The sequence below is a fragment of the Eumetopias jubatus genome, unplaced genomic scaffold, assembly GCF_037043125.1.
Source record: "Eumetopias jubatus isolate StellerSeaLion01/CBP00866 unplaced genomic scaffold, mEumJub1_p1.0 scaffold_3, whole genome shotgun sequence".
NCBI lineage: Eukaryota > Metazoa > Chordata > Mammalia > Carnivora > Otariidae > Eumetopias > Eumetopias jubatus.
Genome location: NW_028274809.1, coordinates 121565097 through 121588787, shown reverse-complemented (window position 1 = coordinate 121588787; position 23691 = coordinate 121565097). Strand labels below are relative to the sequence as shown.

The following is a 23691-nucleotide window of genomic DNA, read 5'->3' as shown; positions in this document are numbered from 1 at the left end:
CCTTTCTCTCCAATATGTGTCTTTAAGGTAAGGGGGTCCATGTACCCAGACCAAGAACCGCCAAGCTTCACATGTGGCTATCCCGGTAGCTCCTCTCCCTGGCCAGAATCTTCTAACAGATTCTCAACGCATAGTTGTGCCCCTGACAACAATATAAGCATAGGGGACCTTCTGAACACGTTGCAGAACCAAGACTCGGTTCTTTTCTAAGGATAAACTTCCATTTAGAAGGTGAGGAGAAAGGAGTGGAATTAAGGAAAGAGTACAGTGAGGTAACAGCAGGGAAAACATTTCCTTGGTTGGCACTGCCAGAGTTCAGAGCTACAAGCCCAACCCCAGATGAAAGAGGAACCCTGACTTTGACCACGGCCTCAACATGGTGAAGAAATGGGAGGCTGTCACTTTATGGACGTCTGCAATTACTTGTCACTGTCGGGCTGGTTCAGTGAGACTGACAAGTACAGCTGTAGAGCTCTCTGGTTTACACCCAGAAAAGTGAAGTAACCCATGGGGAGAGTCCCATTTTGTATTGAAAATCACTAGAAGTTATTTATGGAGAATCAGTCTGGACACCCAAATCTATCTCTTTACTGAGGTAACGTCCAGTGTATTTAGGTCTTGTACGTATGAAGCTAATCCTATCCTAATGAAAATTTCTAAATTTCTAAAGAAAATTTCTTGGATGCGCTTTCCAGCACAGCATCCTCATGCCCATCCAGCCCAGAAAAGCCTCCTGAAAGCTGTGAGCCACAGCAAGACCCAGCCAAGGGAATCACACACACTAAGGCAGCACAAGTCCCCGCATATAAACAGTGGGGCTGCCTGCTGGTTGTTTAAGTGTGATTTTGTGCCTTTTAAAAAAGTCCTCTTGATTTTCAAATGAAAAATTTAGACCATAAGAGATGGAAAAGAACCGGAGAACATGAGCATCGCTTTAGAAAGAGCCTCTCCCTTTTTTTTTTTTATTATGGCAAAATACACATAACATAAATATTACCACTTAATCATTAACGTGTACAATTCAGCGACACCAAGGATCTTCACAGCGTTGTGCACTTTTTCATCACCTCAAAGAGAAACCTCATACCCATTAAAACTTTTGACTGTGAACGAACCTCCTCTTTTGATTCTTTCTGTGACATCTCGCAACACACGGAACTGTCGTTTGAGCATGGCCAAGATCAGCAGCCTGTTTTGTCTGCTGAGCAGCCAGGGCTTGAGGGACCAGGAGCAGAGAAAAAGAACGGGGAATGAAGAAAAACAAAGAGAAGAGAAATAGAGACATGGGGGTGTGAGGGTAGACCCTCCCAGTGATCACCCCAGAGATCTCAGAGATCTCAGGGCTGCACCCTGTCCAAAGTCACTAACCCTAAAACTAACAGCCACTGTCTGGGTGCTGAGAGTGGGAGGCGTCTCCATCCCCAATCTACAATTTTCTGCTTACACCGAAGACTGCCTGGCAGAAGAAGGAAAAGCCATACTCTACCTTAGATAATTCTGTACCTCCATCGCTTAGCAGAACAATTAAATCAGGTTTTTCTATTCCATGTGTCCAAGTACAAACTTGGAACAGTTTAACCAGGACCTACAGTGACAGATGGCAATGCAGCTGGGTATTCCCGATCCAGTTAAGGATAATGCTCACACAAATGTCTTCACAGATGACCTAGCCGGTGGACTCGGCCATGGCTTGCATGACTGAATTGATGCTGATAAAGTCAAACTAAGAAAGTTCATTCCTCCTCCATCCCATATTCAAGTGCTTCATTGTTGCATTATCTCCTGCTAGTAAGGAGCCTTAAACAATTAGATTGTATGTTAGTTTAAGGAATTATCTCATTCAACTCAGTCATAATTAAACCAGCCAGCACTGAAAAATAAAACACAGCAAACATATATCATGTACCCCAACACACACACACACACACACACACACACACACACTCTCTCTCTCTCTCTCTCTCTCTCATAGGTGGCCAGTCTTCTGATGGGATGGATTTTGTTTTTGCTTTAATCCAAAATTATAAATTGTTGTGGACTATAAATCTACTTTCCTTCAAAAATATTTCATCATTGTATGGTCAATATTATATATATATATCTTTTAAACTTTTATTCAGTGACTCTTTGCTCATGGTCAAGAGGCCCATACTTTCATTTTTAAAACTATCCTTTTAAAAAATTAAATAATACATGAATACAGTTTCATCGTAAAAGATCACATAGTACAGAAAAAGCATAAGCTATAAAAAATTTCCTTCTGGGGAATTAACACATGCCAACTGTTTGATTTATATTTTGTCAACAATTTTATCGTTTTTTTTACCTAGATACGTGCATATATACAAATTGGGGCACACATGGGGGGCAAATAAATAAATGGGATTCAGTCATTCATTCATTCAACAGCTATTCACTGAAAGCCAACTCTGTGCCAGGAATATAGGAGGTGGTTGGAACCAGACAGGACCTTGAATTTACATTCTAATGGAAAAGTCCACTTAATAAATTTAACAAACAGAACTATAAGCATATTGCCTACCATCAGATAGTAATAACTGCTATGATGAACAAAACAAGGTAATAGATTATAGTGAGTTGACCAGGAGAGGGGTTACATGGGAAAGCCAGCATCTCTAAGTTAAGTATGAGTTGAGATCATGCTATATGTTTGTTTTAGGACTTGCTTTGATCACAGTGTATCTTGGAGGTCTTTCTATGTCAGTACATAATGTTCTGCCTCATTCTTTTTAGCATCCATGTACTATCATATGGTATGCATTCCCATGATTTATTCTTCTGCTGATGGAAAAACAAGTCCTTGACTTTAACCTCTAATCAATGCAGCACTAATACTATGCTGGTCGTAGAAACACCTCTTCGTTATACACAGAAAGGCCACTTTGGATAAATGGCTATATTCTGCAGGATAAATGCATCCAACCTCATGGAGGGACTACGGCAAATCTGAACACAGAGAAGAATGTAGTGTAGCATGAGTGAGTACATGCGTGTGTGCACGCACATGTGTGTGTTTATAATTTATAGCTATTAACTATGAAACCTTAGCTATCAGCTCTGTATAACTAGACTTAGCACCGCTTGACACATTTTTTAAGTGCCTGAATCATCTTGAAATACTTCATTAGAACAACGGCAAAGTTCATAGTGAAAGGGCACAAGAGTGCTTTTCAGTTTTAAATGTTTAGAAATACATGTGTGTTTGGCACAGTTTCAAGGTGCTCACTTCAACTATAACCCCTTCATGTCAACCAGTTTACAATTTCTTGACAGCTTTTGGAAACCATTCTGTTCTCATAACTCAGTTTTGTAAGTTAGGCTAGTGAAGCAATAGACATTGTCCCAAATGAAAGGACCTTTGTTTATGTCTCTTCCCTTATTCGGTGGTTTCATGAAGAGGAATATTGTACAGCATTTTCCACCACTGCTCTCAATCTTATTTTTTTTTTTTATTTTTTTTTTTAGAGGGGCAGGGGCAGGAAGGGCAGAGGGGGAGAGAGAGAGAATCCCAAGCAGGCTCCACACCCAGCGTGGAGCCCGACGCCAGCTCGATTTCACAACCCCAAGATCATAACCTGAGCCGAAATCAAGAGTCAGAGGCTTAACCGCCTGAGCCACCCAGGCGCCCATCAGTCTTAATCATTCCTAAGAGCCCTTCTCTCTTTTTCGTGGCTAAAGAACCAATAGTCTCACCAGGGATCACATTGGCCATCAGATCTCCTTTAGACCATGTGTTTTAAGCATCTCATAATTCTCTTCCAACATAGCACATTATTATAAGGCTGCTTTTCACTGTGTCTCAAATTATTCCACTGTTCGCCAACTTTTTTTTCTTACATCTGCAAGTGCTTTGCCACGTGGCTTGACCTTAGTGTAAAATTCTCAACAGAGAAAGCAGCAGTCCAGTGGCAATCCTCTGAAAACACTGGAATCATTTGCAATTTTAGTGCCACTGAATGAGTCCACCATTGCTCACTCCCCAAATTTGTCAGTCTTTGCAGCTTACTAAACTTGGATTTCTCTTCCCTGTAGTTGTCCAAACCTCTGAAGTTTGACTGGGTAAACACAATCTCCTCTGTGTTCCTTGTGGGACGTTAATCAGACATCCAGTGTCTAGTTTTCTTGGGTTGCATTAGCCATCTTGAATGTATATTTGGCTCTTCTGGTCCCTCGTTTGGATATAGTTCTTAGCTAATCAATTCCTTTAAGAGCTATCAATGTACAGGTACAGTTTACCATGTACCTACAACTGTATACATCATATCCTCATAGCTTGTTTATCGAAATTATATCATGTGCCAACCTCAAAGAATTTATCATTTCGTTGGACAGCCAACACTGTCATAACAAAATTTACTTTTAATTTGTTAAACCTAGTATCTATTAACTACCTATTCCATGAGCCAGACATTTTGTCACATTCTAGAGAAAATGAAAATGAGCAAAACTTAGTCCTTACCTTTGGAAAAATTACACATAATAGGTACAAGTCAGTTCATAAGTATGCAGTGTGAATGGTATAAAATTCTATGAAATACAAATTGGCACCTCTGATTGGAGTGATCAGGGAGGGCTTCATGGAGGAGGTGTCATCTAATTGGACTCTGATGGTTGAAGAAGAGAGTTTTGATGATGACGATTAATTTGGCCAAATTGCATGGACATGTTCTCTAAGTCAGAAGTACAGATGCTCGGCTAAGCCACAAAACAGGAGTCACTGGTCAGACTAGCAGGCCAATTTAGGAAACAACAAGTCAGATTTTTGTGGAAGGAACAGGAGGAAAACACATGGTATGCATTAATTTACTCAAACAGGTTAAAATCTACAGATTTATTTACTCACTGGTGAATTGGATTAAAGTTCTATTTCATGCCCTTCTCTGGACAATGCGGTGCTTATGTATAAAATGCCAAGATTGTCCTTCACCTTATGGTATCATGGGAGGAAATAAAATTGTGAAAATCCCTTGAAAATACTAAAAACTAAAGGGGGTGTTCATATGTTTAAAATGTAGACTGCATCCCATGGATAAACATATAGACCAGCATCATCACAAACTCTGATCTAAAACCCCCATCAGCAGGAACACGATAGATGCTTCAAGTTCTTACACTGGTGGCATCACCAGATTTCCTTGAAGTACAAGTTTCTACAAAAACAAATCTGTGTAAAATTTTACTTGAGACTTTGAGGTTAATGGTTTTAACAGACCCATGAAACTACCTGATTTTGCATTTCTAAACTCTAGGACTTAAAGCTCTTTGAATCTTAAGATCATAAAATTAACTGACATAGAACTTTACAGACCGGGCAGAGCTGGGTATGTAGGGCGTCAGCATTAACTACTACCTTACTCAGGTTCATCTGCAAATGCTACAGAGCTCTCTCCTTTCCTCACCCCCTAAATTCCATTTTCCATGGTCTTGGTTTATTTGGCCATTTCCTCATTTGCCAAGTGTCTGCTGTCTGTTGGCATAGTGCTAAACACTGGGGCTCAGTAATGAATAAGGCAGTGGAGCAGGCAAGTAAGAAAGTCAGCAAATTTCTACAAAATGTTAAGTGTCGGAGGAGAGGCGTGCACGAGGTGATGCAAGAGTAACAGAGAAGTGGCACAAGAGCATCAGAAGCTTTCCAGAGCATCCAGATTTGCCTTGAGCTAAATATTAGTAAGTGAATGCTAATCAAGTGCGAGGTCAAGAGAGTAATGGGCAAAGTCATGGAGGCTTATCATGAACTGCCAATATATAAGGATGGCTCATACTAAGGATACACTAAGGGATGTAGCAGGGACAGAAACTGGAAAAAAAAGGGGGGGCCAATCATGGAGGTCTTTGCTTCATTAAATATAATAGTGTCATCCCATGTACATCCTCTAAGTCAAAGTTGTATCTACTCTATCCAGCGCACATGCTTCTGTTGGCCCTCGCAGCAAATTTACATAAGTTGATTTGGTTGCCAACATTTAGAAATCATAAGCTTTAACATGAAAGAGCCAGATTTTTCTCTTGCTGGAACTAGAGAGTATTATGCTAAGTGAAATAAGTCAATCAGAGAAATACAATTATCATATAATCTCACACACATGTGGAATTCAAGAAACAAAACAGAGGATCATAGGGGAAGAGAGGGAAAAAATAAAACAAGATGAAATCTGAGAGGGAGACAAACCATAAGAGACTCTTAATCATAGGAAACTGAGGGTTGCTGGAGGGGAGGAAGGGGGGGATGGGGTAACTGGGGGATGGGCATTAAGGAGGGTGCGTGATGGAATGAAAACTGGGTGTTATATGCAACTGATGAATCACTGACCTCTACCTCTGAGACTAATAATATGTTATATGTTAATTAAGTGAATTTAAATTTAAAAAACCTCAGAAGATGGGCCCCTGGGTGGCTCAGTCGGTTAAGCATCTGACTCTCGATCTCAGCTCAGGTCTCAATCTCAGGGTCATGAGTTCAAGCAGTGTGTTGGGCTCCACGCTGGGCATGGAGCCCAAATTAAAAAAAAAAAACAAAAAACAAAACAAAAAAACCCTCAGAAGACAACACTGGACTCAAATTCCCAGTTTCCAGTTGGTTGGAGCTAAGTTAATGCTTCCACCTTTAGATGGGAGACAGGCTTTCTGCACTCCACAGACACAGTCCCCCTCCCATGATCTCATCCCCAACTCGTTTATGTTACGTGCCTGGCCCCTGAAGACATCCACACTTGCAAATCCTGCTCTGTGCCCTGTTGGTCCAATCTGATACAACTTCTTTCAGTAAAGGGAAATAAATGTTTTGACAGGAATTATGTTTTTAGTGGTTGAAAATTACTTAGGGGATCCCTCTAGAAGCAAGCAGACCTACAATTAAATGATCTCATCTCAACAACACAAAGTAGAGCATCATGTTTCTTTTTTTAAAAAAAAAAAATATTGTTATGTTAATCACCATACATCACATCATTAGTTTTTAATGTAGTGTTCCATGATTCATTGTTTGTGCATAATACCCGGCTGCTCCACGCAGAACGTGCCCTCTTTAATACCCATCACCAGGCTAACCCATCCCCCCAGAACATCATGTTTCTAAGTGAGTTCTACGTTACTTCTAATGATTAACACCCAAAGGGAAACAGAAAATTCATTCAGGGTGACTCTTCAAAGAACCCAATACCATTTCACATAACAAAATTACAACAGATCTAGGAATAAATATAACTGAAAATATATTTAAAGAGAAAATCATAAAACTATCAAATGACATAAAATAATGCCAAAATAACTCAAAGATATTTGATATTCCTGGATGGGAATATTTATTTTTTAAAAGATTTTATTTATTTGAGAGAGTGTGAGCAAGTGGAGGGAGGGGCAGAGGGAGAAGGAGAGAGAGAATCTCAAGCAGACTCTGCACTTAGTGCAGAACCCAGCACGGGGCTCGATCTCACACCCCTGAGATTGTGACCTGAGCCAAAATTAAGAATCAGGCTGCTTAACCAACTGAGCCACCCGGGTGCTCCAGGGAATAATTATTAATGGAGCCATTTTTGAGGTCAAAAATACTGGCAATTTCATTTGTTTCAACCTAAAAATAAATATGACAATTTCCCCCAAATTAGTACATAAATTCAATGACATTCCCATCGCCATCCCAAAACAGTGCTTCTCACAGAATTTGACAAGCTAAACCTGAAATCCATATTAACGTATAAAGGGCCAAGACAATTTTGAAGAAGGGGTCATACCATAGCAAATATCAAAATGCATTATCAAGCAATCATAACTTGTGTGGGATAAATAGGTTATTGTGAACAAATAGGGAACCTAAAAACAGAACCACAAATATATGGGAACTTAGTATCTGACAGAACTGACAGCATAACTCAGTGGGAGAAGAACAGATTATTCAGCAAATGATGCTGGAATAACTGGTTTTTATAGGGTAAAAATTAGATTTTTAACTCACACCACACATACCCCTCCCTAAAAGAACATCCAGATGGATTAAAGAAATGAAAATGAAAAATGGCAAATCTCTAAATAAATCTTTTTAAAAGTTTTTTTTTAATTTTTAGAAGAAAGTATATAATCAGAGTAGGAAACCATCTTTTTAAAACAAGCAACGGGGGTGTCTGGTTGGGTCAGTCAGTTGAGCAGCTGATACGATTTCGGCTCAGGTCACGAGCTCAGGGTCCTAGGATCGCGCCCCACGTTGCGCTTTGCATTCGGCTGGATTCTGCTGGAGGATTGATTCTCTCTCTGCCTCTGCCCCTTCCCCTGCTCTCTCTCATTCTCTCTCTCTCTCAAATAAATCTTTAAAAAAAAAAAAAGCAACAAAAAGCACAAAGGATAATGGAAAACATTAATAAATTTGACTAAGTTAGAATTTTAAAAGGTTTTGTATTGAAAATTCACCATAAGCAAAGTTTAAAAGACTGTTTATAGAATGGGGGAGTACTTGCTGCATATTTAACCAACAAAGTATCAGTATCCAAAGCATCTAGAGAACCCAGAATCATTGAGGAAAAGACAAACAGGTTAATAGAAAAATGGGCGGGAAACATGAAGAGGTAATTCACAGGAAAAGAAACCCACATGGCCAGCACAATTGGAAAAAGATGTTCCACCTAACTAGTAATCAGAGAAACATAGGTTAAGCCCACAGAGAGATGCCATCTTACGCCCATTATGTTACCATCAGTTACAACCTTTAGTAGCACCAGGTATTGGGAAGTATATGGGGGAAGGAGAGCTCTTACTCAGTGCTGGTGAAAGTATAAATCAGTATATTTTGGAAGACCATTTTGTAATCCTATTCATAGAGTTGAAATCGGTGTACTGTATAACCCAGCACAAGGAGATGTTTGCATAACCGCGTATACATAAATGTGTCAGATGTGTATTGCAGCCTTCTTTGTAACAGTAAGAGAGTGAAAACTATCTTATAGCTGAGAAGTAGATTTTTTTATGAGTTTTTTTTAACATGAGTTAAGAATGAACTCCGTCTACATGTATCAGCAAGAATAAATATTAAAACATCATTGAATAGGAAAAGTTGAAAAAACGTATATACTGTATGGCACCATTTATTTAGAATTTTTAAAGCCACAAAACAGTATTACATAGTCTATAGAGGTACATATCAGTGTGGAAAAAGCACAAAAACATGCATGAGAATGAGACACACCAACTTCAGGATAGTGATACCTCTGGGGAGAGAAGGAAGGGGATGATCTACACAGTTTATTCATATAAAAGAGAGAGGGGGGAATAGAGCAAGTATGGCCAAATGTTGACATCTGATTGTCTTCATGGTGGATACATGGGTCCTATTTTTCCTGTACTTTTAAATGTTTGAAATGAATCACAATGAAAAAGTTAAACTAAGAAGAGAGCCCTTTGTAGAAGATGAGCTCCTCAGTAGAACAGCTCCTGTATCATAGGGGGTCAGGTCATGTGAAGCGAGTAGCAACAAGCTAAGGCATTAAAAAGAAACCAGAGCACGCAACTATGAATAAGTATGGGCAGATCTGAGGGCTGGGGTGGGGGGGCGGATAATAAGGGTAGTAACTGGCCTATGCCTGAGAGAAGGGAAATTGTGAGAGCAGACAATGAGCAAGTGCCCGATGAGGATTCTGAGTGTCGTCCTGGTGGTGACGCATCAACCTCTGAGCACTGGGCAGAGTACAGTGTGAGGGCAAGTCAGGAAGAAGAGTGTTGCTGCTTGGCTTGGGACACCCTCTCACCCCATCTCCTCCTCCATGTGACGGAAAGAGGAAACTGAGTCAGGTGACGTTAGCTCACAGCATCCTTGGCATGATCTCCTCACCTTCACAACTACAGCCCCATCTCCTTGGGTGAAATCCAAGGCCTTCGGCTTCACTTGTTCATTGTGTCAGCCTTAAACCAGGATTTGAGTGATAGAAAGTTGGTTGAGGGTCAGGTCTACTGCAATGAAGATGATGGTGAGTAGCAGGATAGCCGCTACTATGAACGTTCATTGCCCTTGACCACCCAATCTCTAGCCATACGTTTACTTTCTCCATTTGACACATATACCATATCTTGCACTTTCCAGAGCTTTCATTGAAATTATCTCAGTTGATCCTCAGAGCAGTCCCATAAAATAGGCAAAGGGGGTAGTATTCTCATTTTACAGATGGGGAAACAGACCCGAAGACATTAAATGATTTCACCAAGGCTACAGGGGAGAGTCTCATGTTTCATCCCATTACCTGGACCTAGACTATCAGAATCACCTTGCACTCATCTCTGTCCATTCCTGCATCCAGTAAGGCAGCAATTCCTATAGGTTGTTTCTACAAAGTGTCCATATGGCGCCTTTCTTCCTCTCTGCTTCCTTTCCCACCATCCAGATTTGGATCCTCAGCATTCCTTGCCTGAATTACAGCGGGTGAGCTGGACTTCCAGATGCCACTTTTCCCTCGTTCCAGTCTACCCTGCATTCTCATTCTAGACTAAACTTCCTTAAACATTGCTTTCATTATGTCATTTCCCTGCTCAAAAATTTTTGTGAGCCCCTCTTTCCTTCTATACTGAATGGAAACTCCTTGGCCAGGATTTCAAACCTCTCCTTAATCTGAACTCACCTTTTCTAGTCAACCACTCAAAACGAGTGCTTTGAAAATAAAAATGGCTAACAAATCCATCCATCAAATCAGCAAAGGTTTGTGTTTTGTATTTTTTAGATGATCCTGCTCACTACTGACAAGAGAGTCATAAAACAGACTCTTAGCCTTGCTGGTAGACATGTTCGTGGGTATAATCTTTTTGGAAGGCAATGTGTTTATAAGAATCAAGAGCTTTTGACCTAATAAATCTGCTTCTGGAAATCTATCCTAAGGAAGTAATCTGAAATACAGAAAAGCCCTTATGTCTAAAGATGTTCATTATACTTTTATAGTTATGCGCAATTAGATATAATCCTCCGGTGGCTTTCTTCGGTGCTTAGAATAAAACCCTAAATCCTTACCATAGCCTGTGGTCATACATGACTGAACCCAGTCAACTTTCCTTTCTCCTGCTTGCTAACTAAAGTCTATAGGGGTCTTTTCACTGTCCCTTAAACAAGCTCATTCCTGCCCCAGGGACTTTATAGTTGCTATTTCCTATGTCTCAGATCTTCAAACAGTTCATTCTTCCCCATCTTTCAGGTCTCTGCTCAGATGTCATCTCTTCAAAAAGCCTTCTCTAAGCACCCGCCGTGACCCATGGTCCCCTTAATCTGGTTTAGTTTCTTCACAGACTTTGGTCCTTGAAATTACTTACTTGTACTTCTCCAAAACTAGAATTTAAGCCCTTTGTAGGCAAGGATTCATTTGTCTTGTTTATTATCATATCACCACATCTCAAATAGTGGCTAGTACATGCATGGTAGGAGCTCAAAAATTTCATATGAATGAACAGATTGTGTTAAAAATCCACTTTAAGAAGAATAAAGGAAAAATATCTAGGAGCAAAAACTGTAGGTTTCTTTTACATTTTCTTCATGCTTTCCAATGTTTCTCAAATTTTCTCTATTGAGGGTCTTTTATAATCAGGGGGAATACAAACTATTTAAACAAAATATAGCCTGCAGTCTGGCCAGGCCCATTTTATCACTATTCCAGAACAAGCATTCGATGCACATTCATGTCAGTGGCACGGCTGTCTTTTTGCCTGCCCTTCTTCCTGCACCTCTGATAATCCTTGAAACCTCAGCTCAAGGCCCACCTCCTCCATGAGGCCTTCCTGAGGTTATTCCTACACTTATGGATCTCCCTCCCACACCAGGCCTTGCATTTAATTGGGTATGCCGTGCTACATTTATTCACTCATTCATGAAACACTCTCTGTTTGCTGGCATGTGTGTGTGAAACAGAGAGAGAGAGAGAGAGAGAGAGAGAATATGTATATATGTGTGTTTGGTAGGAGTTCATTTTCCCTCAGCAGATACCATGTCTTAGCATTCCCCCTCCCTCAAAGTCTTTAACATAGACTAATAGCAGAGTAAGTACTCAATAAATACTTGCTGGTAGTCCTTGGTGTTGAGGCTACTGGGTCTTCAAGCTGGGGCTCTGAAAATTCACGGTGCTCCTTCCATTACGGGATGCTCGCTAGTAACATTTGAGCTCCGACTGACAGAGCATTTACTGTGTGTCCTGCGCTGGCCACTCATGCTCCCGTGTACCTGGTAGGAACTGCTTGCATTTTCAGCTTAAGGTTGAAGAAACTGAAACACAGAAAGCTTAAGTAGCTTGCCTAGAGTGACAAAGCTGGAAGGGCTAAGACCTGGACTAAAACACAGCCCCAGCTCTTCACCTCTCCGACTGTGAAGCAGGACTCCCTTTGGCCCCGAGGCCACAGATGTGTTTCAGTCCAGCTGTGTGCTCTTGGTCAAGTTACTTAACCTCACCGGATCTGTTTCCACGTCTGTAAAACGGAGACCGTGAGACCTTGCGGGGCGATCGTCAACGTCGAAATGCGAAGTGTGTCGTGTGGTGCCGGCACACAGCAGGCGGCGAGTCAACGGTAAGTGTTCTTAGGAGGCACCCTGCCTCCTTGACATTTGCTGCTGAAAGCCGGGTATGGCAGCCCCATCTCATTGCCCTCCACGCAGTGAATGGCCTGGGTCCGATCTGCATCTCCAGAGCTGGGCTCCAAGCTCTGCTGCGCAGACCGAGAGAAAACAAATGAGCAGCCCAGCCCAAGGTTACCTAGAGCTCGGATTTCCTCGTCTGAACGCATAATTATAGGAAGAGGGTTGGATTACAGAAGCAGCTGTTTCTATGTGTCACCCAGGCCCACTAATGTAAACATCTCTCACCCCGCAGGAATTATTTTAGGACCAGGAAGCAGCACGCTGTTTATTGAAAGAGTCACAGAAGAGGATGAAGGTGTCTATCACTGCAAAGCCACCAACCAGAAGGGGTCCGTGGAAAGTTCGGCGTACCTCACTGTTCAAGGTAAACAGCTGCGCCAGAAAGCAACAAGAAACAGATCAGACGTCTATTTCCCTGTTTAACTTTCCACCACCCGGTCTCCCACTGCCTCCGGCCCGTTCCTTTCTCCGACCTCCTCGCCCCTCCCCCTGGGGCTCTGGGAAGCGACCCTCTGGGTGCGGGGGCTGGAGGGTGCCCTGGCGAGGCCCAAGGGGAAGACACTGGCGGGCCACCCACCCCCCTGCCCCAGAGCCACCATCTGAACCCCGTCTCTGCAGGGAAGTAGTTCCCGGAAGAGGGGTATGCCGCTGACCCGCAGAGACTGACCGCAGTGGCCCTGCTTGCGACAGAGAAATCCAAGAAGGCGGAGGGGTGTAGAGAGAGGGGAACACCCACACGGTGGAAACTCGTTCGTTCTTTTTCCTTTTCCAATTCCCACGAGTTAGAGACATATGCCGCTCTCCTGAATGTTTTCACAAGCTAGGCTTTGGGGGTTTTTTGTTTTTTGTTTTTTGTTTTCGTTTTAACACGGAGCAGACTGCAAATTATCATCTGGGAGAAGCCACACATAAAAAACAGACCACATTTGAGAAAACTATTCCAAGTGCTTCCTCTTTATAGACCTCAGACTGTTTGTTGAGCCGCAAAATCCAAAGCGGTCTAATCCGAGCCAGGACTGTGGCCATGTGGCTCCCATTTGGGAAGTAGTTCAGACCTCAATTTCAGTCCGCTGATGCCAAGAATCATCCAAAACATAGCATTTACAGTATCATAAAATATCACATTGGCACCTCTTGAGATGTAAATATCTATGGCACATTGAGGTCTTACATGAAAAGACACAATTTGTTCGGTAGCCTGTTTCCAGGGGCTCCCCAGGAGACAACAGAACGCGAAAGTATTGCTGGCGAGGCAACGGCTTGCTTATACATCAGTTCTTCCGCTCTGGAAACTTGCACTGCTCAAAGAGTCTGGGAATCCAGACTCCTTTAAAACAGAGCATCAACCCCATTCTTTGCCGAGGAGATGATTTTAGAGAGCCTCCTGAAAAATCTAGAAATTATGCTTCCACAAATGTATACTTTTGGAAAAAGTTGAGGGTAGCATTCCCCCAATACGTATAGTGATGGTCCTGTTTCTCTCCCAAATAGTCCTCATCTCCAAGGATTCTTTCAACTGGTCTGCTTACCCCCGGACAAAACAATTAGCCATGGAGAAAACAATTATGTGCACATCTCTCTTTAACACCTCGTTCTTCAAAGGATGGTTCGTTTACCTTTTAACACGGACTCCAGATGTGGCCCTCAGGGAGTCACTCCATCAGGCCAGGGAGGGCTGCAGATCTGAGAAAGGGGCAAGGAGGTCCCGGATCCTCAGTCCAGAAGGCATTTTCCCCCATGTCCTGACAACAACCCCAAAAGATGCACAGAGCAGTTAGGAAGCCCCAGACAGGAATGAGATGACTGATCTAAACCCGACAGCCAGGTAATGGCAAACGTAAATGAGAGCTGGGCTCTTCAGACCCACTCCAGCTTCCCATACCTGCCTTCCTTGTGGTTCATCCCCACCATCCCCACTCTTCTCTACCAGGGAATATGCAGCCATGTCTGACCCAGTGGCTAGGCAGCTGATGGCTTGGGAGAAGCCCTTGCCTGAAGCAGGGCTATTTCTGCAAGTTTGCAGCTCTCCACAAAGACTTTATTTCCTGTCCCCTCACCTTTTCTGCCAGGCTGATCTGGGGTCCCCAGAAGCCACCTCGCTTCACGGCATCTGTTCAGTTTCTTCTGTCCGCAGTCATGACCACCGGCCTTCTATTTGCCATAAGTCTACCCCCTGGGAATCGTCTCTCCTGCTGTGATGTGTTTGCTGTCCATGGGCAGAGCAGTGGCACTGGGGAGACTCCCAGGCTGGAGTGGAGCCAACAGGCTGGCCATCAGAGAGCCTGACTCACCGCTAACCCTCCTTTGCCCCTATGGCCAATATATAGCAGTGTCCTCCAGGATGAACAGCTGACTCAGATGCTCATTCTCTTCCCTGCCCTACCACACCATGGTTCTTGGATCTTTAGTCTGTACTTATTTTATACTGCTTTTTATTATTATTTGGGGATTGATATCCCTCTCTTCCTGACTGAATTGTAAACGTTTTGAGACAGAACTGTGTCTGACCTATCTTTGTATTCCTTAGCTGTGCCCTGCAACTTAGCAGGAGACTGTTTATTTAGTACCTTTCCGTGCAGACACTGCTAGACAACTGGTATACCTAATCCCATGAACTTAAGAATCCAGAGAAGTAACTAGTATTATCTTTAGTCTACAGATGGGAAAACGGACACTCCAGAAAGGTTAAATTATTTGCCCAAAGTTATACAATGAAGTCAGCAGGAAGGCTGGCTGCAGTCCATGTCCTGTAACCTGTGGAGGGTCTACCCTTCCTCCATTCGTCCCAATCCCTGACGTGCCATAGGAACTTGTCCTTGAGGCCTTAGCATAAAATTCAGCTCTTAGACTTTTTCAGTTATCCTGTTATTTGGTTTTCTCTCTACCTGGTTCTAATTTCCTACAGTGATTCCTTTTCCCACTAAATGCTTTTCTGAAATCAGACAGCATTAAGAATATGGCTGCCACTGATCCTTTCTACACATTTCCATCAGCCTATGTCATTTGCTTCTGAGGAAAGGGGAGACCATTCTCACTTGAGTTGCCATGTCGGCTGCCTCTACAGACGTCCTAACCCTGTCAACTCCTGACATCATCTCTCAGCCTCCCAAACAACCCGCCTACTTCTCTCTCCTTCCATCATCTTCCAATTCTAGAGTGATCTTTTTAAATGACTAATCTTACGACATGATACTTCCCTGCTTCGAATTTGCAGTGGTTCTGGATAGGCTCTCATCCTCATCCAGGCACACAAGGTCCACCCTGGGCTCCTTCTGCAGCCTTGTGGCTTACCCCTCCCTTCACCTCTGAGCTCCCCAGCTGTGCGACTGCTCCTCCCCATCCTCTGCCTGTACACAGCGCCTTCCTTTGGTCTCCACAGCCTTCCTTCCTCCCATCTCCTTCTCCCCCAGACAACCCTACTCATCCTGACAACTCACTTTGACTTGCTTCGGGTGTAGAGGAAAGGACCTCCTGCCTTACCATCACTTTCCCCTCTGTGCTCCCAGAGTACTTGACGTGAACCTTTAATGCAACGCTTACCACAGCTTACTCTTCACTCCTCTTTCCCTAAGCATTTGATGAATGTGTTTCATCCTGGATTGCTGGATTGATCTACTTAGAAAACCACCACTGAATGTCTGAAAAAAGACACACGTCAATAGATTGTTTAGGGCAAGAGAGATAAGCCAAATTCAATTAGTTATTAACTCAACAACTTAGTTATGCACCCAGGACTGTGCAGCACGTGGAAGTATAACCATGATCCCTCACCTCAGTGTGCTTTCAAAACCTGGTTGGAAGCAGATTAAGGTGCACAGGAAACAATTAGAACCAGACCAATAAGAATTTTGAGCTTCTAAGGGCGCCTGGGGGGCTCAGTCAGTTAAGCGTCCAACTCTTGGTTTCAGCTCAGGTCCTGATCTCATGGCTCATGGGATTGAGCCCTGTGTTGGGCTCCATGCTCAGCAGGAGTCTGCTTGGATATTCTCTCCCTCTGCCCCTTCCCCCCTCCTCTCTTTCTAATAAACAAACAAATCTTAAAAAAGACGAATTTTGAGCTCCTCCTAAGGATAAAGTAGAAACACTAGTTTGTATCAAGCAGACCACACAGTGCCGCTAATAAGAGCTCAAAGAGTTCAGAGAGACGAGAAAGGCCATGGGGAGTGAACCAAGGTCTAAAGGAAGCCTCAGAGGTTGTTGGGTTGGCAAGGCAAATGGGGCAGTGAGCTATGAGACAACTATGAGCCTTCTACGTTGATATCTCCCTTGGCAACAACAAAGTCGAGGTATTTTAAATATGTCCTCTTGTCTAGACCACTGGGTTTTCTGAGGACCTGGTACTTTTGATTCATGACCTCTTTTCCCTCGGGTGGCGTGAATCTCCAGTAGCACTTGGGGAAATGATAGAGCTTTGCAAGGTGGCTGTGGACACTTCATGCATATGGTTCTTTTTACTCATTATTGTCCTCAACTGCCATGCTTTTTGAGTTCTTGTGTCTGCTTTTTATAGTTGTTCTGCCTTCTTCCTGGCTCTCTTTTGTAATTTTTTTTCTCCCCCTGCTCTCGCAGTGACAGCTGAATCCGACCTCTTTGCTTAAAAACTGGGGTTGGCTGAGAAAACAGATTCCCTGATCTGCAATCATCAAACCACCTGAAATACTGTACCCATTTATAGATAAATGGAGCCATATCTGAATAGGGTAGTGATAAAGTAGCACAAGGAAATGAGGATGTTTAGTCTAAAAACTAAGCAGTGATATTATTGTTTTCCTCAAATATTTGAGAAGCATCAGACTGAGGAGACGTTTCACTCCTTCTCTGACGCACCAGAAAATACAACCAGAACCAAGGAAGGGAGATGGTGGCGAAATTTCAGGGAGGCAGGTTTCAGCTCCAAATATAGTTTGGGATAAGGAGGTTTTTTTTTTTTTTTTTTTTTTAAAGTGGATATTATGTGGATCTTTTTAGTTAGATGCCCCATCTCAAATGGATGTACTTGAGGCTCACTGAATAAAAACTGGATCCATAGATGCTCTTCCGAACTGTTCAGCGCAGGACCTGGTAATTTTATCACTGAAATTAGATCCTTGCTCTCTCTCTGGTGGTTCTCACTCTGGTGGCCAGGAAACGTTCCCTAGCTTTCGACTTGATTTCCCAATATATGCATATAGACCCTTCACACTGACCTATCTTGTCAGGTTGAGTTTAGGAAATGAAACCAAGCAAATGAGTTGTGTCTGCGGCTATGTTTAACAGATATAAAGAGGTTCATGAATTAGCCAGGAAGGAAACTGTCTGCTCCTTTTATTTCCCTTGAAAAAGGATTCTTATGCTCATAGATAAAACAATGTGTTATTTTTGTATCTGAAAAGGATGAGTGGACTGTGGAGTCAGAGTGGCTTCTTTAAATAATCACAGGTCTTGTTTGGTTTGGACTGCACAGGATCACACGTGGAACTCTCAGAGGGGAAGTTCTAACGTTAAAAACAACAACACAAAACCGCTCGTAACCAAAATAATTTCTGAAAAATTGACATAGTGCTCAACAGCCCGTGCAACTCAATGGGACGGTTTCAAGGAAAGCGTGGCACATTCTCATCCAAGGACTTGAGATAAAATATACCTTATTATTGCAAGTAAGAACCACAGTGTATATGTAAATACATTCTTCTAACAGGTTTAGGCCTTGCTATTGAAATACTACTTCAATAGCATTTATAATTACCCAAGAGAAAATACCACGTTAAGCATTCTTTTGAGGATGACTGATGGATATGAAAATCATGGAATGCACAGGACTGCCTTAGGGTCCCACAGTCTAAATGCTTGGAGTGGCAGTAGAGGTGAGATTGGTAAAATTATGCCATGATAATTGCACATTAACACATTTCGGGAAAGGACCCATAGAGCAGGAAACATACACTGTGTTCCTTAATCATTTCTGAGAGTAAAAAATAGGAAAAGCCCAGAACTGTCTTGGATATGCAGCCACTCCCTTTTATGCCCCTTGGCCAGGCCAGCTTTGGGGTTTCATTTCTTTCTGATGCTCCTTCGAGCCTGGAGGACCCTCCACGTTAGCTCCTCTCTTCCTGAACCCTGCCCCAAATTCACTCCTCTGGCTCTCCTGGCACTAGGAAGGATGTGATAAACTAATTCACATGAATATGTTGCTGATTGATGTCACTCCTCTCCTGGGTGTTGGCAACTCAGAAGGGTTCCCAAGGAGAGACCAGCGCTTGCAATGGAGAGATGAACTCGCTACTCAGTAATTGCACGCAGAAGGGCTGGGGGACGGGATACGCATGCCTTTGTACTTCAAGTCTAAACAATGACATAAAGCTGGCCTTGATCAAGAATTCAAAAAATGGTGATGGAATTCAGTTCTAATAGCTTATGCTCACTCAACATGCATTAGTCTATTCAACTTCTGTGACAACCCAATGGGGGTTTTTTTCTACTTGCGAGTGAGAATCTGAAGCACAGAAAGATTTAGGACTTTGTTCAGGGTAACGAAGCTAGGAGTGGCAGAGCTGAGAACTGGATCCATGTTGAACCATTCTGCTCTACTTCCTCTCAGCTCTAAGGCAGCAGGGGACCCCTTCTGAGGCCAGGTACATCACTGCTCCCTGAGCTGTGTACCCTTGGGCCGATTACTTACCTTCTTGGTGCTTCATCTGCAAAATAGACGTTAATAACGGTATACCAAACTTACAGGGTTGTAAGGATTAACACATTCAAAACCGTGTTTGGCATATAATAGAAACTTTTTAACCATTAGCTAACATTATTGTTTGTTAACGTGATAAACCATATTAACTTCACCAAAACTTTCTGTATTTTAGCATTCCTACACTTAACCAGAGAGTCACCCAAATGGGGTTCCAAACCACAAAGTTCCTCTTTGACCTAAGGATTTAGGTCAAAGGATTTAGCTTTACTAGCTTTAATAAAAATGTGTTCTAGAACTGACAGCCCATAATAGCAATTTAAATATTTTTTTTTTAAAGCTCTCTTTTTTTTAAGATTTTATTTATTTATTTGACAGAGAGAGAGAGACAGCCAGAGAGGGAGCGCAAGCAGGGGGAGTGGGAGAGGGAGAAGCAGGTTTCCCGCGGAGCAGGGAGCCCGATGCGGGTCTCGATCCCAGGACCCTGGGATCATGACCCGAGCCGAAGGCAGATGCTTAATGACTGAGCCACCCAGGCGCCCCAGCAATTTTAAATATCTTTACCTGAAATTATTCTTGAAAACTTACTTCCAATTTAATCTGAATACAGTAGTTCTCTGTTCTTAAGAGAGCTTCCAAACTGGTGTACAAAGATTCCCAAAGAGCTTCATAAATAGTAGGAGAGCCAATTTTAATATTCCATTAAGTCTTAAGAGAAATTACGTAATAAGGTTAACTGGATTGTTGGTTATTGGATTTTAGATAAAACGAAGTAGCACTGCTTGACTGGCTCATGTGGAAGATCAGGTCTAAGTGTATCTGATTAATTTTCTTTTCATCTATATATAAATATTGAGACTTCCACTGGGCCAGTGTTGGAGATGCCAAATGAACACGAAACACACCCATCTCTTGATGTCTTAAGAATTTAATGGGCAATAAATCCACATAAACAGTTACCTCAAATTAAAATAATGATAGAACCAGAGAACAACACCTAAGCCACCCTGGCAGGTATGAGGCAAATTTCTCAGGGAAAGTAGTGACCCAGTTGTCTGTAGAAAATGATCGGTATTTGGCCAAAGTCTGACTACTTTTAGAAAGAAGAGACAAATTGTGATATATGCAATAGGTTTGGATGGAAACCAAATTATCTTGTACTTGAAGTCCAAACTCTATTAAGGATTTAAAAAAAAAAAAAAAGGAAAGGGAGTGCTGGGGTTGGGGGGAACCTTTAAAAAAATGGCTCCCACTAGGTTCACACACTTCTCCTGTGAGCTAGGGTGCTGTTGTTACCTGCACATGTGGAGGATGAGGCCGCTGGGGCACGGGGTCCTCGGTCTAAGACATAGCTGCTTGCTTCCTGCCCTTTCCTGGTGAAACTGGGGCTCATCTCAAGGCAAGGCAGGTCCCAGAGCGAGAGGCCCTGGTCTTGTTCTTGGGGACTATTCCTTACCTCCTGGGAAGCACCACCGGTTCTACTGCGAGAGCTGAGTTTCCTGGCCCTGCGTGTCAGGGTTGGGGGGTGCGGCCGCAACCCAGAGTCCGGCCCTGGGCAGAGGGAACGGCTGTCACCATCACAAAGGCTCAGGGCAGGGTAGCCAGCCACTGTGGTTACACAGACTCTAGACTAGGCACGTCACCCCTCAAGACTCAGTGCCTACCCTGGGCGGGGGGGGGGGGGGGGCATCGCACTTCCTGTTCCGGGGGGGGGGTGGTCTGAAGCCTGAGAGGGTAACTGACATGGAAGGCTCTGTGCAGCAGGGTTAGCGGTCTGTAATAAAAAGTACAGTCACCCTAACTCTTCAGAGGGGCCACATTCTTGTCACTCTCCCATGTAAAAATAACCTCGCAGTGTGCCCTGATGCCGGCTTGCACACACGGCCTATGAGCGCAGTGGTCCGAGCCCCAGGGCCCACTTGTAGTGTCAACCCCACCCACGTTTCCTCTAGCCTCCTTTCCCCCCTGCCATGTGCAGCTGGGCCATTTCATGGACTGAGCTCATCAGCTGTCACCAGCCTGTTGAAGCTGGGTCTTAGTCAGACCAGCGTGGGGATGTTTGACCTCCGAGAAAACATCCAAGAGCTGCATAGGAAGAGATGTTGCTGACTTAAGTCAGTCTCCTCAACATAAAGCAAGTGAGACAGAGAGAGCGCACAGATACTGCATGATATCCTGTTAAATTCCTATTCTAGTTTTCAGTAAGCAGGGATAGAACACTAGAAAGATCTTTCATCTGTAATAAATGTTCATCTTGAAGATGTTTCTTAATGAGTTCTTTAAATGTGTAAGTGCACACAAACACATTTGGTCCCACTGAAAGGAATTTTGCCTGAGTAAGGGCTGTGGAATTACTTTGGGGGTCAACTTCCTGCCCCGTGGAATGCAGTGGGAAAGTTCCCATGATGGGAGGGGGCCTCTCCCAGGGCATTCCAGGCAGGAGGCATCTGCAGAGGTTTAATGCAGACAGTACCATGTCTCAAGATGCTATCAGCATCTCCAACAGCCAAAGGCCACTATGGCCTGAGCAGGTCCCAATAAGATTCCACAAAACTTATTTGCAGCATAAGCAGAGAAGAGTGTGAGAGTATGTGTGAGTGTGTGTGTGTGTCTGTGTGAATACAGCAGGGCAGCATTAGACCTTTCACGTGGGAGAGGAAAGCCAAACTCGTATTAACTTGAGCTTACAATATTCCCATCAAGAGGATGCATACGGAGAGAAAAACTTATCATACTTTGAAACTTCAACAAAGCTGTTCTCATTCTCATGAGGTTCGGGGAAACGGCCACAAGCTAACAATGCAGCAAATGAAGCCAAATCCATTCATTCATTCACTCACCCACTATATTCAGGATGCCTACTCAGTGCTGGGCACTCTTCTAAACACCAGAGACAGCGGTGAACAGGAGAACCACAATCCTACATTCTGCTGCTTCGGATGGGAACTGTGAACCCATTCACCTGTTCAGATATGAATGCCAGACTGTGAACTCCAGACCATACCTTTCATCTACCACCGTATACCAGCATCTAGAACAGAGCCTGCAACATAGGTGGCATTCCCCGTGTTTATTGGATTAATGCCCATGAACGGGAATTTGACCCTGACCCCTTTGAAAGCTTCATGAAACTCTTTGGCGACAAAGCCAATCATAATTTACCCACTCACTCACCCAGTCCGAGGAGCAGGGACGTAAGGAGGAAGAGTATGTGGCCACAGCCCCCAGCAGCTTACATTCTGGTAGAGAAACAGTGGGGGCCAAAGCATGGACGTGCAAGAGGGCTGGTCAGTTTAAGAAACTACAAGTATTTTGATGTGATTGGAGCACGTGGGAGGACGGGAGGAGATGAAGCTGAAGAGACAGGCAAGGTTGGGCACAAAGGATCCAAAGATTTGGAATTTTATCCTGACAGCCGTGGGGGCAGAGGTGGGCGGTGATGGCATTTAGACGGAGGGAAAGTCACACTGGCTCAGCGAGGAGGAGATCTGGGGGGAGTCAAGGCGGGTCAAGAAGCTGGTGCCGTACCAGGTGACAGGGCCTTGAGGCAGGCAGCGAGAGCCTGGCAGGACAGGAGGTGACAATCTCCCGAGCCTTGGGAGAAGAAGGGGCGGGACTTTGTGTTGGACTGGACGGGGAGAAAATGTGCATTTCCCCTCTAGACGAAAAGATCTGCTGCAGTAGGGACCGTGGGCTGCAGGAAAGCACATGGATAAGAGGGAAGAAGGAAGCAGCTCGGCTTTCTAACTTGTGCGTTTGCTGTTCTTCAGAGAAACTTCACTGGCTCCAACCGCCCGCAGGCAGCATGTAGTTTAAACCCTTCACACAGATGCTCAAACTCTCTGCAGTCGGGTCCCGGGCTGCCCATCTATTGCCACGTGCGCCCCATCGTTTCCCAGCTCTGGGTCCTCCCTCCTGCTGTCCCCTCTGCCTCTGTGCCCTCCCCGCCTCATCTCTGTAGGCCACCATCCTTTTCAAATGTCGCCTCTTCCAAAAAGCGTTAGATTCCCTCAACCCTCATTTCTTTGTATTTGCCTTCCGTCTCTGTTAGGGTGGGAGTGAGCCCCCTGAGCGTGACAACTTTCTCTTGCTCATCTTCCCATCTCCTCCAGACTGACTGTCACCTGCAGTAGGAGTCGGTACCTTCTTGTTGAATTGAAACAAAGAGCCCACGAGATGTCGCACTTTGTCTAGGAAATGGGGATATTACTGCTCCCTACTTCATGGGGCGGTTCTGGGGGCTTGGCACATAATGAGTGCTCAATGATACCATTCGTAGCATTCTTTTTTAAAAAAGATTTTTTTTTTATTTATTTGAGAGAGACGGGGCATGAGCAGAGGGGAGGAGGCAGAGGGAGAGGGAGAAGCAGGCTCCCCGTGGAGCAGGGAGCCCAACTTGGGGTTCAATCCCAGGACC

General features: G+C 43.7%; 1 protein-coding gene across 1 annotated transcript in view; it reads left to right on the top strand.

The window, feature by feature from the left end:
• FLT1 (fms related receptor tyrosine kinase 1) overlaps window positions 1-23691 on the top strand; it is a 168031-nt gene that overhangs the window by 107015 nt on the left and 37325 nt on the right. The window contains exon 15 of the mRNA XM_088022184.1: window positions 12840-12971. Coding sequence (XP_087878310.1) covers window positions 12840-12971 — 132 coding nt within the window. The remainder of the gene's footprint in view (window positions 1-12839; window positions 12972-23691) is intronic.